This window comes from Oreochromis aureus, linkage group 19, assembly GCF_013358895.1.
Source record: "Oreochromis aureus strain Israel breed Guangdong linkage group 19, ZZ_aureus, whole genome shotgun sequence".
Lineage (NCBI taxonomy): Eukaryota > Metazoa > Chordata > Actinopteri > Cichliformes > Cichlidae > Oreochromis > Oreochromis aureus.
Window position 1 is genome coordinate 21,776,958 of NC_052960.1, and position 16,763 is coordinate 21,793,720.

Sequence of the window (16,763 nt, forward strand, 5' to 3'; positions counted from 1 at the left end):
GGAGAATCACAATCCATCAACAGCAAACACACCACAAGACTTTCTACACACGGGCTGGGCTTCATTACTCTAGATGAGACACGTTTCACCCACACGGCAATGAGGAATGACCAAAGTGTCCACGTCAAACGAGGTGATGAATGGAGGCCACAAATAATTGGGTGACATAATGTATAACTGCACTGCAGACTATATAGCACAGGGGCTCAAGCTATTGGCTTTTCTGCTTGGCGACTAGAGCATGTAAGCCAATAAGCTGGCAGGTAAACAGCTCATGCACTGCATCACTCTACCTTTTCCTTAAAGGACTGTTTGAGACAGAGAGAGAGACAGAGAGGGAAAGACAGATAGAAGAAAAAGGACGAGAGGGCAATTAATGGAAGCGCACGGTCCTCGCGTGGACGTGCACTGCAATGAAAACCATTTGTTTGCCTTTAAACATCTAAAGCAGGCAGACAAGAAATAAAACGCGCTAACCCCTGTAATGCTTACAGGGCCTGAAAATATGAAGAAATATTTATTTAGTGAGGGATGAATGTTAGTTTCTCCAAGTTATTGCAACAAGCAAGTACATTCATACACATGTGCCTAACACGCATACACACAAGTCCATTTTAACATTCAGTTCTATTCAACTTCAATCAGTTTTTATTATATGGCACCAAATCACAACAACAGTCCCCCCAACAATCAGATCCTTGGCACGTGGCGAGGGTGGGGAGGAAAAACTCCCTTTTAACAGGAAGAAACCTCCAGAGGTTCAGGGAGGGGCGGCTGGTTTGGGTCAATATAGTCTTGTTATTCGCAACAAGGTTTTCTGCTGTACTCCTTCCACTTGTGACTTTGAACTGTGTGTTTGTGTATTTACACATGTTGTTCCACTGCATGTAACATGTTAACATATGAGCACATGTACACAAAAATTAATCTGTTAACACGGCTGATGTTAACATGTATCATCCTACTGATACTATTTAAGTCTGGTCTTTTTTACCTGCGTCTCTGAAACACAGACATAATATTTTTTCTTCCGCGTCGTGATTGGTGAACGCACCGATGATTAGTAACAGAGCGTTAATCGACTGAACTGTCAATTCAAGAACAAGTGGATAGAGTTTATTGAAACCTACCTTGGACATCTTTGTTTTATTATCTCCAGTCAAGAATGAAAGGTTGTTGATTTCATTCTGGACCACAAAGTTTTGTTCTTCTCTTTTGAAATTCTGGGTGAAAAAAAAAAGGTTATAAATATGTATTATTGGTCATAAAGATTCTCTGACCTTTCTTAGTATAATTCAATTCAATTTTATTTCTATAGCACTAAATCACAACAACAGTCAAGGTGTTTTAAACTGTAAGGTAAGGACCCTACAATAATAGTGATAAAAGCCCAAGAACTTGCTGCTTCTGATATTTTATTTTGAAAATTCTTTTCTTAATTATTTGTACCTGCTTGGTATTTTTTCTAATTTGTATTTAAGGTGAACTGGTGTTCATAATTTCTCTGAGGGGTCATCCCCATAGGGTTAAATAAAGTTCTATTCTATTCAATGAGACGACCTACTATGAGCAAGCACTTTGGCGACAGTGGGAAGAAAAAACTCCCTTTTAACAGGAAGAAACTTCCAACAGAACCAGCTCAGAGAGGAGCAGCCATCTGCTACAACCGGTTGGGGTGAGGGGTGGGAAACAGGACACATAACATGTAATAAATCAGAACATTTACATGTGACTTGCACCAAAGGATAAATATCTCTGCGACCATCCTGAAGAGGTCATTGGAGTCCGAATCTGGTTCTTTCAGCCACCTTGACCTGCAGTGGCACAGACAGATGATTACACTTTAAACCAACTTCAAAATGCATCTTTAAAATAACTCCATGAGTGAGTGCTCAGCGAGCTGACCTGTTGTTGTCCACATAACGAATGAGCATAGGGTAAAACGCGTACAGGTCCCTGCAGAGTACGGCAAACTCGTCCAGGATGAGCAGCTCGGCCTCCTGAGTGTCTCCTTTACAGTCGGCCTTGAGGAGCTCTTCCTCAGCCACCACTTTCACTGTCTTCTTCTTTAGTTTCTCCAGCGTGGGCAGGAAGTGGCTCTTCAGCAGGTCTGCACGGGCCTTGCTGATGATGGGCTGTACGTACACTGAACAGTGAGAGGCAGAAAAAATTTAATATTTTCTTTTTAATGTAAGCTTTGTAGATATAATGTTTACCACGATCAAATTCGAATTTAGCATGCAAACATTTGCATAGCTAAAAATGATGGTAAATATATTTCCCCGTTTTCTTAATCATTCCTCATGACTCAGTCATTTAGTGTTTAGTGGCAGCATTCACAGATCCACACCTGCAATTCTCTTCATCCACGAAGCCTCATCGATGCCCAGGTTGTTGTTGAGGATCTTGAGGATGTTGCCGAGAATCAGACTGAGGTGCTCCGAGGTGACTGTGGTACAGCAGATGCTTCCCCCGCTGGCCGGTTGGTTTTCAGGACCCCTTTCCCACCAGTAGGACAGATAGTTACACAGCATGGGCAGCACCACCTCAATCACATGGGGCATCTCTGTGTACCGCGCTCCAGACTCTGCCATGTCATTGATGTCCTTCATGAGGCGGTCCAGCCGTGGCATGCCAGGACACATCTCCTCCACTGAGTCTTGTATTCCTAGGGCTAAAACACAACAGGTGCTGATATTTGAAGATTTAATTCACACCAGCACATTTAGGATTTCTTCTTTCGAACATCAGTAATGAACACCCCATAATATCATCACTATCCATCTACTGGGCATCATTCATATCAATAAGATGCTTATTAGACAATAAGAGAAGATGACATAAAAAGAGACAAATAGGGGGTATTTGCAATTTTATAAAATCTTGTGTCGCATGATTGTGATAATTAAGGCGATTCATAAATCCTAATGTTTGAGAGCAAACAGAGGTCATGATGATAAATGCTTGAATTTAGAATCTCTTTTATTTTGAAATAATTACATATGACTCACTGGCTCGTTCTCTGGCGCTCTTCGTATTAAAAACTGAGCAGGGGTTGTACGGGTTGAGTTGCGGCTCTAGGAAGGCAACGGGCAAGGCGCCGGCCAGAGTTGCCAGACACTGACCGAGAGCTGGCAGCTGTCTGAGGGACACAAAGAGAGTTTAATTAAAGGTCAGCATGTTTCTTTATTGGAGCTTTCATCAGTGAATACAACATTTAACCTTATGATACCTTTCTACATAGATGTTTTTCCCAGTGCCCAGAGCATAGAGGCTGGTCAGGATTCGATAGCAGGACACTTGGACGTCATCCACTAGGAAAATAGAACGATTAGAAATCAGCTGGAGGAAGTAAAGTTGGCATCTGTGAATGAATTTGGATTATCTCACATCTACGTTTTGCATGTTCCTGTTCAGTTTCGTGTTCATTTCCCATGTCGTCGTTTTCATAGTTAGTTTAGCTTTTCCCAGTTTAGGTTCTAGTTTAGTCCCGCCCTTGTTTCACCTTGCTGTGTGTTTTCTATTTTTGGTTTTCAGCCTAATAAACAACTTGCTTTTCATTACTCTTCATTTCCTGTTCTCCCGAGTCTGCTTTTGGGTCCACACTGCAAACACACCGGCTGCCCGGCCGTGACAATACCAAGACATGCCAAGTTTTCAGCAATTAGATCTTTGGTGCAAAAAATATAATTTTATGTCTACAAAACTGTGTCTGTTTCTGCATTTTTTGTAGAGTCAGCTAAAAGAAATGTGAAGAAAATGTGTGTGGTAACAAAGTGCCTAAAGATTTGAAATTGGTAAACATTCCTGCAAATGGCCAGGTATAAAGACTGGAGTGATAATAGTGGAAAAATAGCATCCAAAGGAAAACTTTGAATAATCTTCAGAAAAACTGAAACTATCAAGACGACAAAAAATTCTAAGAACGTCCGACTCCTTAAAAGCAAAATATATAGAAATGTGAGGTGGCTTGAGACTTTTGCATAGTACTATATGTTACAAATACTCACTCAAAGGATATAAACTCCCCGGTTCACATGACTGAGCATGTCTCTGGAGCAGAATGAGTGAAATGTGACCTGGGGTACTAACCAGAGTCAGGTCACTCTCTGGGCAAATGTACTTAATTAGATAAAATTTAAAGTGAAGCTAAACTGATATGATATTCTAATGGACTGTGAAAAACCTCTACAAAGATAAAATCATGAATTACAATAAACTTAACACTGACATTTGACTATTTTTTCCTTCCTTTGCAACCTCTCAAACAACACGTTTGATCATTCCTTTGCTGTCAGGACTCACGGAGCAGGTCGACTCCAAAGTGGTGTTGAGTAATGTGTTCAAACAGAGCAGTTAGGATGGGAAGCAGAGCTGCGGTGGTGTAGTTGATATTCTGTGACACTCCTTTCATCTGCGAGCGGGAGTGGGTGAACTTCCCCAGCTTCAGGTTCTCGAACGTTTTCTCCAGATCCTCTGCGGCGTTCTCGAAGAACGTCCTCAGCCCCACCCTCACCTGCTCAGAGCCCGACTTCATCACTGTCCTGTTAGGGTGAACGAGAGCGTGATGAACAACTAAAACCGAATGAGGAGAAACACAAGGGCGGACAGATTGGCATGCAAAGGACGACATTGTTTACCCACAGTGGAGCGCGCTCACAAACGCAATTATTCCAATCTCAGACCACGTGAAGGCTTTAGTCATGAAATATGAGGTGTGAGTATCGACCCGACTGCCCTCACACTCAACATGAATGATTTATTTAATAAACTAAGGAGAATATTTAAGTCCAAGGTGAGTATGCCTGTTATAGACCTAAGAAAAACGGCACAGCACTCGGTGCATTAATATGATTAGTATGTCTGTTTTGAGCATTTCACAGTTTGTAACATTGGCAAATGAATTGCCTATTGTTAAGCTTTAACGTATCCCAGAAGGAAGGAGAAATGAAAGACAGAGTCTGTGGGCATCAGCTGTAGCTCTTCTGCACAAACAAGGCGCAATAATATGTTGCAAATTTAGCCTCATTATGTGTACGCTGCATTAGGAAACAGTGCACTGTCTCTAAAGAACACCGTGAGCCTTGGGCAACATGTGCTGCATGAAATTTGTGTTGCTTATTTAAATGGCAAAGGAGGCTCTTTGTTAATGCCAGTGCCTCCCATAAGACTCCCGAATTAAAACTGTTTAAAAGACAAATATGCGTCTCTCGAGGGCTCAGCAGAGGTTAGATTTGCTTTTCAGTGCCTCTCAAACCAATTATTGTTTAACCACAACTGAGATAACAGTTTGACATTTAAAATCTTCTGTTTTTCAGAGTTTAACAGGTAAATATTTACAATAAATATCACGATGAAACCTTCCTGTGTGAGAGATTTATGTATTTGTTTTTGTGTTTGCAAATTGGCTTTTTTGTATCCAGATGTGCTCTAATCTGAATACATTCCAGAATATGAATATTCAGTGAAGCTGGGTTCAAAAACGTTTGGGGGTTGTTGTTTTTTTTACATTTGGGAATCTACTTTTCCAGAAATAAAACATTCTAGCCAAGAGCCAGGAAAAAAAGAGAAAATATCTCTGTCTTTGGGAATAAAATGCTCTACATATCAGGCTTTTAATTAAAGCAGGGATAAGGTTTGGAGTATGAGGAGGAAAACATCATATCAAATCATAACTTTCCAGTTTCCTATTGGAAACATGTGCTTAACATACTCATTATTATTGTTTTATGTGTCTTGGAGTCAAAATTTTAAAAAAAACAACAACAACTAAATGTGTATTTTGGCATTTCCCATTAGTCTTAAAAGTGCAAGTTATGCTAACAAAGTGACTAGCAAATGAAAAAAACATAAACTTGTAAATGGCTAAACTGATCTCCTTTAATTTTTAAAGTTAGCACGAAAATTTGCACCAACCTGGTATCGAGTGTGTGTGCCAGGATATGCAGACAGCTGACCATGGTGGTGGAGTCACTCCCTACGAAACACCAAGAACACATAAGCCATCATCATGATGTGGATACACGCTCGTTTCTTTCTTTTCTTAGAATGATTCATTCATCTGTATTGAGCCTCTCAGATGAAGCGCTCGTGTGGTGAGACTAGCACACAACATTCAAGAAGCACCCTTAGCTGGATGTGCAGTCAAAGAAATTTCCATTTGATTCATATGACAGCAGTACAGACTCAAAACTATTGAATATTGTCTGATTTTGTTTCTATTAGCTTGTTAAAATGTATCCAGATTCACTTATAGGATAGTAACAAGTACGGCACAGGAGGCATTTATCTGATCACTGCACTAGAAGTAGCAAGACACTGGCTGTTGTCCCCAGAGGACAATTTATCAGATGACAGCTCAGTTTCCAGACTATATGCATTTATAAAATGAATACAATGTTTAACATAAAGAATATTTAAGAGGATAAAAATATAAATATAAATAAACATCAAAGACTTAGAATATGGATAATTACTTAAAGAGTTCCAACATAGAGAAATAAAGACTCGCTTTACTCCCACTCGAGAGCCAGCAGCCAATTAGATTTTCTTGTATTTCAGATCCCTGTGCCATGTCTGATGCATGGCGCCAGGCAGAGAGTCTGGCACCAGCAGCTGCTGAAACAGCTCCTCTTCTTGCATATGTTATGGAATTATAGTAACTTTGGGTCAGCACATAAACTAAGTTAGTGACATAGCTAAAAAAAAAAAAGATGCTAGGCAAAGTCAGGCTGGCTGCTTCTAATATTTATATTGAGCTAAAGTGGTGTCATATTTCATGTTTATCAGTAAAGCATTCAGGTTCTCATCCTACAGGAGCTTTGGACAAGAACTCTTCCCTTGAGGCCTGACTCTTTCTCTCAGATCTGTGTTTACATTTTTAAGCTGAAAATGTTCAAGGTGATGTTAACAAAGCTCATAGGGCAGCACACACACACATACACATACACCTGACCAGATACTAGTAGTCGGCTTACCAAAAAGTGAAATCCTATGTCTGACAAGAGCTGCCAGTTTACAAAAGAGGCTGGAGGCATGAGGAATTAAAGAAATAGCAATGAAATCAGAAAATCAGGGTTAGTAAACGAACAGAAAAGTAGTAATTCAAGTTAAGAGTTCAATTTAATATCAAGCAGAACATGGCAACAAGAAATAGTCATGCAACATGCTGCACTGTTGCATGTACATCAACTAAATGGGTACCTGGTGACCATTTCTTTCTCCTTGTTGGAGGCATAGCCGCTGCTGCTTAGATTCTTATTAGGGGAGGACAGGAAGTAGAGAGAGTGGTTCTTAAAGTACTGGTCAATGAGTGGGAGGAGCACCTGAAGGGCAACAAAGACGATGAGAAGCCAGGTCAGGTTAATCGCATCATGTTTGAATGTGTTCTCCACATGCAGTATTTGTGCCGCTTTCTTACTTTGGCAAAAAACTTGATTTCTTGCTCATGAGGTGACCTGTCTGTCTTGCCGCTGGCAGCCATGGCTTCTGGATTGAGAATATTTATTTAAAAAGAAGCTTATTTGATGTGATTATAGTCTGCTTTAGTCATATCTTGTGTACTATTATTATTAGTAGTAGTATTATTTTTGTCATACCTAAGTGGGTAATGAATTCCTGGGCTGAGTCAACACATTTCAGCAGCTTCTTGAGGAATTTGTAGGCAAACCTTTTCTCCATGGAGGAGGAATCCTGCTCCAAGTCCTTCAAACCTCTGCAACATAAGAAGATGTCTATAAATGAAATGTTGGTAAAACCTTGGTGATGGATTCCACAGCTAGTTAGAAATTCATTCAAATTTTCTGCAAAACCTTAACTCAACATCAGAGAGAGCTTCTGTTTGCATTGACCTTGTGATGCTATATCCATTGATTAGCAGGAAGCGAAAAAGGTCCTGAGCCTTCTCTCGATCGCGGGCCTTCTCCTTGGCCGTCAGCGTGTCGTAGGGCACCAACAGAGGATGTGTTCCCCCTCCTGAAACCACAAGCAGCTTATTGTTCAGACACGATTAGCCACGTCTCTCTCCGCTGAGCGTCTCCGTGAAGGCAGATGGCAAACCGGAGAGGAAGCACCACTCGGCTGAATCGAGTTAGTCAAGACCAGCGAGGCAGACACGTGCATATGCTCCCAAACACATTTAAACGCAACAACGCAGCACTTTAATTCCACCCACCCAACACACACACACACACACACATACTCTTCCTGTCTGCTTTTCATGCGTCTTTAAGCAGTACGCGTTTCTGATCAGCTTCATTAGCAAATCACCTCGACTTCCAAGGTCACTTTTCTTCTTCTTGGCCCAGATGTTATGGTAATTTTCAGCCACCACCTCCACCATCCCCTTGAAAAGAAGACAAAAAGAAGTGAGACGCACATCCCGCCCACATTACTCATTTGCATGCAGGAAGGATTGCTTTTGATCTCGCATTCAGATTGAGGCGTCCTTTGATACATGAAAAAGGGAAGAAGTGCAACAAATCAAACGCGGGGTCACTCACTTGCAGCTCTCTGGATAGAACCACGTTGCTTGTGTCTATTGGGCTCGGATTGAAGCCGTTAGCCTGAAAACAGATGTAAGTTTGCGGTGAGAATCTGAGCTTGATTGTGCTGTTATCTGTAAATCGAACGTTGGATAACAGAAGACTTAATAGCCTGTGTTCTGTGCATTTGGGCTTATTGAAGGAGGTGATTAGTAACATTAGTACTGTGCTGTTGGTGGTCCTGTAGGAAAACTAGAAAATGTAAAGTAAATAAAGCTAACATTGCTAAGATTATTTACAAGTAATGATTAGATAAAAAAAAGATCACGCTTCTGAAATGTAAATAAATTCTTGTTTAGAATTCATACAACGTAACAGTATGATTAACTCATTTTAACCTATAAACCAGCTGAAAAACAGCACTGTAGCACTACCAGGTAGACGTTCAGCATTCAAAGTTCTGTTAGGATCTCAGGGATTCTGCATTTGTGCCTTTAACCTGCTTAAATGTGTATGTGGGATATATTCATCCATTAATGATGAATTCATTCACGTTCATCTATGAAATCCTGGACTAAGAGGCCCAAAGGATGCCACGAAAATATCTCCAACACCGTTACAGCAACAGCACCGGCCTGAACCGTCCATATAAGATCGTGCTGTAGAATCCATGCTTTAAATTATTTATACCATCATCTGATCATATCATCATATAATCAGACAACATCTTTCCAATCTTCTATTATTTACATTTAGTTAGCTTGGGTAAATTGTAGCATCTCTTTCCTGTTAGGTGTCAGGAGTGGTACCTGGTCTTCTGCTGCTGTAACCCATCTTTTTTATGGTTCAATAAGTTCGGACATGCTCTTCTGCATACCATGTTGCTGTCGTTGTAACGAGTGGCTATTTGAGTCACTGCTGCCTGCCAACTAAAAGCAGTCTGACAATTTTCTCTAGCATCACAGAGGCCCAGATAACTGCTTCTCACTGGATACTTTGCCTTTTTAGGACCATTCTTTGTAAACCCTAGAGATGGTTCCTATCCCAGTAGATGCCAGTAAAATCCCAGTAGATCAGCAGTTTCTGAAATACTCGGACCAGACTGTCTAGCAAGTCACTTAAATCCCCTTTGAACTTCAGCAGGTCGTCATGACAATGTGTACAAGCCTAAATTCATTCAGGTGTCCGGCTAAAAAGTGGCTGTTGAGTGTTTTGACTGTAAGGAATCACATACATCTATACTACTTCTCTGACAATCATACTCAAGTCAAGCAAGATTTCCTCAACAGGAAAGCAAATTAGCAACTACAGCTGTGCTGGAGACGAGCAATTTTTCACCTTACAATCTTTGGAAACACTTCTCATCCCTGTATCGTACCTGTGAGGCCTGAGATATCTTTCTCATTTTCTCAGTCTCCCTCTGTTGAGACATGCTCTCTCCATCTTTGGTCCTATCAATACTCCACCCCATTGCCAGCATACTCTTCAGGGACTCTCTAATAGGCCATCTGTAAATATCCTTCTCCTAAAGCAGAGAGACAGAAATGGAGAACAAATAAAAAAACCTCATGAGCCTTAAAAGCCCTAATCTCTTTAAAGTTAATATTATTTACAAATATCACATTCTTCATACTGCACCTTCTCCGTCAGGCCTTTGTAGGTCCTCAGCTGAGGATGAGTCTTCGCCTTCTCATCAACACAGTCTCCATATTTCCACCCCAGCAGCACCTGAGGCGCAAGCAGAGAGTGACAGCAAACCTGATTTACTATTTGACAGACTGAGTACGAGATCAAGTACACATCATATTTTGCCGAGTCATGGTTGTTGCTGCTCTCAGCTTTCGTTAAAAACTTTAACGGATGCGACAACGCAAGCTAAGCAGTTGGCACAAGAGAGCGCATTAGCTCTCTACTATGGCTCTACCAAAGTTATTGTCAGCATGCCAGAGCAATCCCTCCACTCTAACAAAGAAGGAGACATCGCCAAGGGGGAAGCATTACTGTGAAAATATCATGATAACCATCCATCCTCTTTCTTCCACTTATCAGCTTAAGACAGCTGGGCTAGGCTCCACCTACCCCTTCCAGGGACCCTGATTGGATAAGCTGATATCATGATGTACAGTATTGACTTAATTTGGTAACTTTTATTCACTTTCATGTAACTGATTATCATCCTCTGCAGTTCCCTGCTCTTTTCTCACAACACCAGTGGCCTGCTCTAAAACTGCATCATTTAATAGCCATTTGACTCGGCGAAGGCTCTTACCTTCTCTGCAGACCATTTCTCATGGGTATGCTCGGCGTACTTGTTGGCAAAATGCTCAAGTTTCTCTGGAAGAGCGATGCTAGAAAAAAAAGCTGACAGTTAGTCTGCAAGTATGTGCAAAATGCATGTTAATGAAATTACGCAGAGTGTGTAGCTGCATTTTTTTGTGTGCAAGGGTTTCTAATTGGTGTCTGGCTTCAAAATGGCTTACTTAGCCGTATTGATTGGTTTGGGGTCAAAGTTGCCCTGAGCATCCACAGAAACAGGCTTTTCCACAGTGGTACTAATGGAGGCATCCACATAGTCTGGCGGCAAAGCTCCAGCTATGGCACTGAGACAAGGCATGGCCATCTTGAACAGCTCGGGGTCGTACTTCTGCATGAGGAAAGAAGGAAAGCAACATCACTGAATGTGAAATTGCATCTCCTCCTATAGAGCTCTGCAAATAGAAATGTTACTTAACAAATGCAAGTAATGTCTTCCACTGCTAATTTAAGCTGAACTTGAATAAAGTCGTATAGCCACTCCAGTCTTAAAGAAAGAGCAAGAGGCAAGCGGAAGAAACGTTAATGAAGAATTATTCTTAAAATGCTCGAGGCTTTGGATCAATGACGGCTGTCCAGATATTGATGTTTTCAGACCGGCCCTTTGCAAAGCCTTCTTTCGTGAGTGGGCATTTAGAGAGATGTGCTGAGTCCAGCCATCTGCATCACTAATAGACCTAAACCTATTTATACCCAAGTAGTGCCTCGAATACATACATGTTAATCAAGACTGCATGAATTATGGGATTTTTATTAAACGGTTTATCGTGTTTTTAGAGCGTTTGCTGTTTCTTTACACTCTTAGAAAATGCTCTTTAACAAGTAGGTGACAGCTGTTTGTCAAATACGTGTAAATAGAGGGACTTTCCCTCACCCTCTGAGACAAAGAGTCAAACACTCCCCAGAAGATCTTCTTGGTAAGCAGTAGTTCATCTTCAGAGGCTGTTCCAAAGCTGCCCCAGCCTGAAGGGAGGCAGTAGTACTTCCAGTTTTGCTCATAGTGGTTGGTTAGCAGCTAGAGGGCACAGGGAAAGACACACGTGCTTAGCGAGTTCAAAGACAGGTAATAAGCATGCACACTGCCACACATGGCACCGCACAGGGGAGTCGCTTCTTCCAAAATCAGCACAAATGAAACTTAGGAACACTGTTTCGTGGGCCAGTCACAATCTATTACATCTCCAAGGTTTCTTTCCTGTGGCCTGAGAGATGGAGTCGAGACGTAGAGCCAACAAGCCCGTAATCACAGTCCACTCCTTCACCCCCTTGTTTAGCTTTTTCCCCTCCTATAGCTCCCCACTTTGCGCACACCAGATGATTAACACTTCTTACAGGTGTGTTACAGCTGTGGCACCTTGGGAGGGTTTATGTGAGAGTGAAAGAGAGCGAGAGGGGTGAATGCAAACACCATTACATTGATTGGAGTTAGTGGAAATGAGCTGTTGGTAGCTCCCCACCAAGCTGAAAATCTAATAAATGTACGAGAGCAAAGCGTGACCATGCAGCGACCACATGGACCACACAAAAAGAGCATGTAGAAAAGAAAGGGAGAACTTAAAACAAAGGAGAAGACGGCGATTAAGAAGTAATTAATAATTAGGACGATGGGAGGCAGCGAAAACAAAAACACGAGGGCAGGGCGACAGAGGATCTGAAATAAAGGATGACGGAGGAATTTAAATGAATGAAAGAGCGAAGAAACTGTTGCCCACCCTTAGAGGCATCTTGCAGTAATCAGTCAACAAGGGCACATCAAAGACGAGGCGGCGCAGGAGCTGCTGCAGCATGGAGGGACGAAGGTGCCTGCGGGATAGGGCGGGAGAGAGATAAGAGCTCTGCTGCCCCCGGGCTGCCTTTAAACATCTTCAGACTTTGACCAATTTTGTGCGTCACACTGACTCAAAAAGATGGTTAAGATAAGTTGTTAGTCTTTACTACTTCTGGAAAAGTGGCTGGAGAGCTTTTTAACTCCACAGGCTGAGATCTGTTTTCTTACTTGCAAACAGACAGCAAGCACTCCTCTATCGCATCTCTCTGCGCCTTGGTCAGCGAACGGCCCTTGGATAGGCGGTAGATGGTGTGCAGGGTGGAGTCTATGAGGGTGGCGTAGTGCTCGGTGCCAGCGAAGAGAGGGGCGCAGCGGGTGAGGAGGGGCAGCATGGCTGAACCGATGTAGCGGTTCATAGCCAGGGCTGTCTCCGTGGTACACAGACCCTCCTGTAGGGGGAAAAGGTCACACAACATGTTAAAACTCAGATATAAAGTGAAACTATGATTAAAACTTTAAGTAGGCACTTGTGTTTGAAAGAAACAACATATGGATCTGTTCCAGCTATTTTTTTTAATCTATAAGCGTACTGTTGATTAATAAGAGAAAAGAGCAATGACATTAATCAAACAAATTTAAAGCAGAGCTTTGGCTTAATGAGCTGTTTCTTATTGCTATAAAAGAGAGCCCGATATTATCGATCCAGAAACTCCTTGAAGTTCGGTGGTTGGCTACTCATTACTTTTCTCCTACGCTGCTATCAGCTGCACCTACCGTGTCCAGAGAAGTAGCAGCCCTCAGGTCAGGGAGGAAGCCAACTTCAAGCAGGTGAAGTAGAAAGCTCTGGTCTTCCACACCATACACTCTGTCTAAAAACAGCACCATGGGGGCCTTGTGGTCCGGACAGAAGCTCGCCGACATGTCCGGCTCTGTCACTGACCCATCTAGGAGTTTGAAGCAGACATAACAAAGACGAGTTTTGTGATCCACGCAGGCGTGAAGCAGTGAAATACCCAGGGAACAGCAGGCACTTCATAATGGAAAGTCTTTTCTAATTAGGAGAGCCATGCGTATTCATTAGGCCGCACGCACGCAGCAGTTTTTCTGGACCCTTGACTCGTTGTCTTGGTTCTGGGCCTGCTGACAAAGCTTGTGTGGCAGTGCTCACAGCAGCAAATTTAAGAGGCGAGTCTTGCCATGCTTATGCAGATCAATCAATAGAGCAAGACAGCCCGCTATAGAAATGATCTGGCTTACTCAGAGCCACGGGAGCGTGCGGTAAAGCATCGCGCTGATTAAAAAGGCATGAGCAGTGAAATCGATAACTTTCCGCCTTGCACCGAACGTGCATAGTTTGGGAATCGCTGTGTGTGACATGCTGTAACATGCAAATAAAAACGAGGCGTTTGTTAAAACAAAGCACATTCTCACACGTCACGTTGTTAGCCAGTACCTTTGTTGGTAATGGGCATTTTGAGCGGTATGCTAATGATTCCCACGAGGTCCTCGGTAGGCACCAGAGAGCGCAGGATAGCACGAATGCGCAGAGCTTCGCCTTTCCCTTTGTTGATGAGCTTTAGGCGGGAAAAGCAACTGAATCAGAGGAAAATACAACAAAACAATTCCAAGAAAAACAACCCATGAGACTTTCTAAGAAACTTACATGCATCTCAGGGGCACAACGTCCTAACAGGTCGATGAGAGCAGAGTAGAACGACATGATGGCATTGCCCATGTGGACCACTTCCTCTTCATCGTCACCATCACCAGACCTAACAGTGGGAAAAGAGCAGAAACATTTTTAAGGGCATTGAAGCAAAGACACAAATCAACAGGGGCTGGTTAAAGCAGTTAATCTGAAGGCTAAGGCCTTGGCATTGATTTTATAAGATTTGCTTGATATTTATGGCTTACACATCAGAGCTAACTCCCTGGACGGAGCCTGGGAGGTCCAAAGCGGGCGTCTCAGAGATCTTAATAGCTTCCTTCATGGCAGCCAGGAGACCGTTCCCTCCCTCTCCTCTCAGAGCAGGTCCGAAACACTCCGGACGACGGATCAGCAGCTTCACCACAACGCTCGAGTTCTCCTCCACACTCTCGCCTGCAATACGAACATACGTGCATACGTGCAAGAATAGATATGCTCGCAGTTCAGCATGAGTAGACAACATCTGAGTAGACTTTGCCTTAAGCAAGTGACGGCAGTTCTTTTAAATCTCTGCTACTTTCTCTGTGCGTTTAAACTGAGGAGCGGCACAAGAATAAACAGAAAGAATAAGTGAGAGATGAAATCAGGGAGAAACCAATAAATGCAGACACACCGTTCACAAAGACAGCAAACCGCAAGAAGGACAGATAGCGCTCTCCCTCAATGGGGTTCCAGCCGATGTCTGGATAACCTTTAGCCAGAAGCATTGGACAACTCTGAAGACCACAGCCAGCCAAGTAGGTGACCACCTAAAGATACATTACACACATCATGTAGCTCAAATGATCTGTGCATTCCCTCCCCGTTGGTCTTAGCATAGGTATCTCTTCCTTAATATGCATGTATAGGTCCTTAAGTGCAACTGTCTTTCTGTCTGAATCAAGCAGGAAGAGTATACAGTGACTTAAACTCACCTTGTCCAGGTCAGGTTCTTCCAGTGCCAGAGCCAGCCCGTTATTGTCCATCACTGAGGAAGCAGCCACATCTAGAGGAGTGGAGCCCCTCATAGCTGGCGAAGCTGCAACACAATGCACCCACACAGGCTCAGATAGCTAGTGTCATTTTTGTTGTGTCTTACTGTACAGACAGCTACCCTGTGCCCATGTGTGCTTTTTAAAATAATGTGTAAACAGCAGGGGGTGCTATTTCCACTTTTTAAAATGTATCAGGAAGCTAACCTGCCTTAGTTTTAGGGTTCTTACCAGTTTGCACTGAATAATTCAGTCATATTAGGATATAGCATAGCACTGTACATTATTATATTACAGCTTGTTTAATCTCACAAGAGTTGTTTCATTTTTATATTTTTTTCCCCGTAGTACTAAATAACCTGCTGTAACCTATGAGCAATAAGTGAAGTTGTTCATGCGCACACACACACACACACACACACACACACACACACACTTTCTCTGGTTTGTGTAGTTGCAGGTTAAGTTCAGTGAGTTGTTAGTTTCTACAGCTCAGCTTTCACATATGCTCTGGCTGAAATTAAAGAGATCTTTGGCTCCTTTCAGAGATTTCGACAGCCACTCAGCTACTTTAAGCTGTTCCCTTATTCACAAGGGGGTCGTCACAGTGGTCAGGTCTGCATGTTTCTGATTGGCAGATTGTTTTCTTATATCCTTCCTGATGCAACCTGGAAGGGATGTGTGTCTTCTCCTGGTATTTGCCAAAAAGCGATTGCGGGAATTTAAACTGGTATAAATGACTTGATAAAGAATATAAATGAATGATATCAAGTTATTTTGAGCCAGAAAAAATATTCCTGTCACAAAGTAGAAGCTGCAATCGGTTTTTGGCTGCGTGACTGTTATCGATACAAATGTATCAATCTAAATGTCCTTTTCAAGAGATTTGCCCAAGAGGGCAGAAAAATGTAACAAATATGACATCACAGTTCTATAAATATACTTTAAGTGACCAAACAAGACAAGATTGATTATAATGTGGGTACCTTAATGTAGAGTCATAAAGTCATACTAACATAAGACTCACATATTAGATTAGATTATATTTTATATATGACCCCTTCATTAATCCGCTTCACTATAGTGTATTTACCAATATAAATAAAGTTAATCGATATTTAAAAAAACACAGAAATGTCAGAAATGACTTTTTGCCACAACACTGGGATCAAACCGGAGGATTTTTCACTTGTTACACGAATGTGTAAATCACTACACTCCTGTGCTAAACATGGCTGTACCCACCTAGGCCCACGCTGCTGTTCTCCAGTAGGTAACTGAGGTGGTCAAACATGGCCTTCTGATTCTGACGGCTGATCCGGCAGAAGTAGCACAGGAAGCGACAACAGCTGGCCACCATCTTGGGAAAGGCAATTTCCTGAAGGGTAGGATAAAACAGAGCCTAAGTGGCTCAAATATCTTCACTTGGATATTAATAAGAGTAAACTGCATCTTTTTAACTTAAAATGACTCTCAGGCAGCAGTCATGCTTTTATGAGTGGACTTGACTACTTTTATTC

General features: G+C 42.2%; 1 protein-coding gene across 1 annotated transcript in view; it reads right to left on the reverse strand.

Moving 5' to 3' along the window:
* LOC116322306 (ryanodine receptor 3-like) overlaps positions 1-16,763 on the reverse strand; it is a 69,630-nt gene that overhangs the window by 21,181 nt on the left and 31,686 nt on the right. The window contains exons 29-57 of the mRNA XM_039603504.1: positions 16,489-16,621; positions 15,187-15,290; positions 14,886-15,021; positions 14,479-14,665; positions 14,228-14,336; positions 14,018-14,138; positions 13,339-13,508; positions 12,793-13,013; positions 12,509-12,599; positions 11,671-11,811; positions 10,964-11,127; positions 10,753-10,831; positions 10,122-10,211; positions 9,862-10,008; positions 8,502-8,564; positions 8,269-8,344; positions 7,851-7,974; positions 7,599-7,714; positions 7,421-7,488; positions 7,204-7,325; positions 6,978-7,027; positions 5,917-5,977; positions 4,306-4,544; positions 3,233-3,314; positions 3,012-3,142; positions 2,351-2,674; positions 1,906-2,146; positions 1,727-1,814; positions 1,131-1,223 (exon numbers count right to left, since the gene is read on the reverse strand). Of these exons, the coding sequence (XP_039459438.1) occupies positions 1,131-1,223; positions 1,727-1,814; positions 1,906-2,146; positions 2,351-2,674; positions 3,012-3,142; positions 3,233-3,314; positions 4,306-4,544; positions 5,917-5,977; positions 6,978-7,027; positions 7,204-7,325; positions 7,421-7,488; positions 7,599-7,714; positions 7,851-7,974; positions 8,269-8,344; positions 8,502-8,564; positions 9,862-10,008; positions 10,122-10,211; positions 10,753-10,831; positions 10,964-11,127; positions 11,671-11,811; positions 12,509-12,599; positions 12,793-13,013; positions 13,339-13,508; positions 14,018-14,138; positions 14,228-14,336; positions 14,479-14,665; positions 14,886-15,021; positions 15,187-15,290; positions 16,489-16,621 (3,771 nt within the window). The remainder of the gene's footprint in view (positions 1-1,130; positions 1,224-1,726; positions 1,815-1,905; positions 2,147-2,350; positions 2,675-3,011; positions 3,143-3,232; positions 3,315-4,305; positions 4,545-5,916; positions 5,978-6,977; positions 7,028-7,203; positions 7,326-7,420; positions 7,489-7,598; positions 7,715-7,850; positions 7,975-8,268; positions 8,345-8,501; positions 8,565-9,861; positions 10,009-10,121; positions 10,212-10,752; positions 10,832-10,963; positions 11,128-11,670; positions 11,812-12,508; positions 12,600-12,792; positions 13,014-13,338; positions 13,509-14,017; positions 14,139-14,227; positions 14,337-14,478; positions 14,666-14,885; positions 15,022-15,186; positions 15,291-16,488; positions 16,622-16,763) is intronic.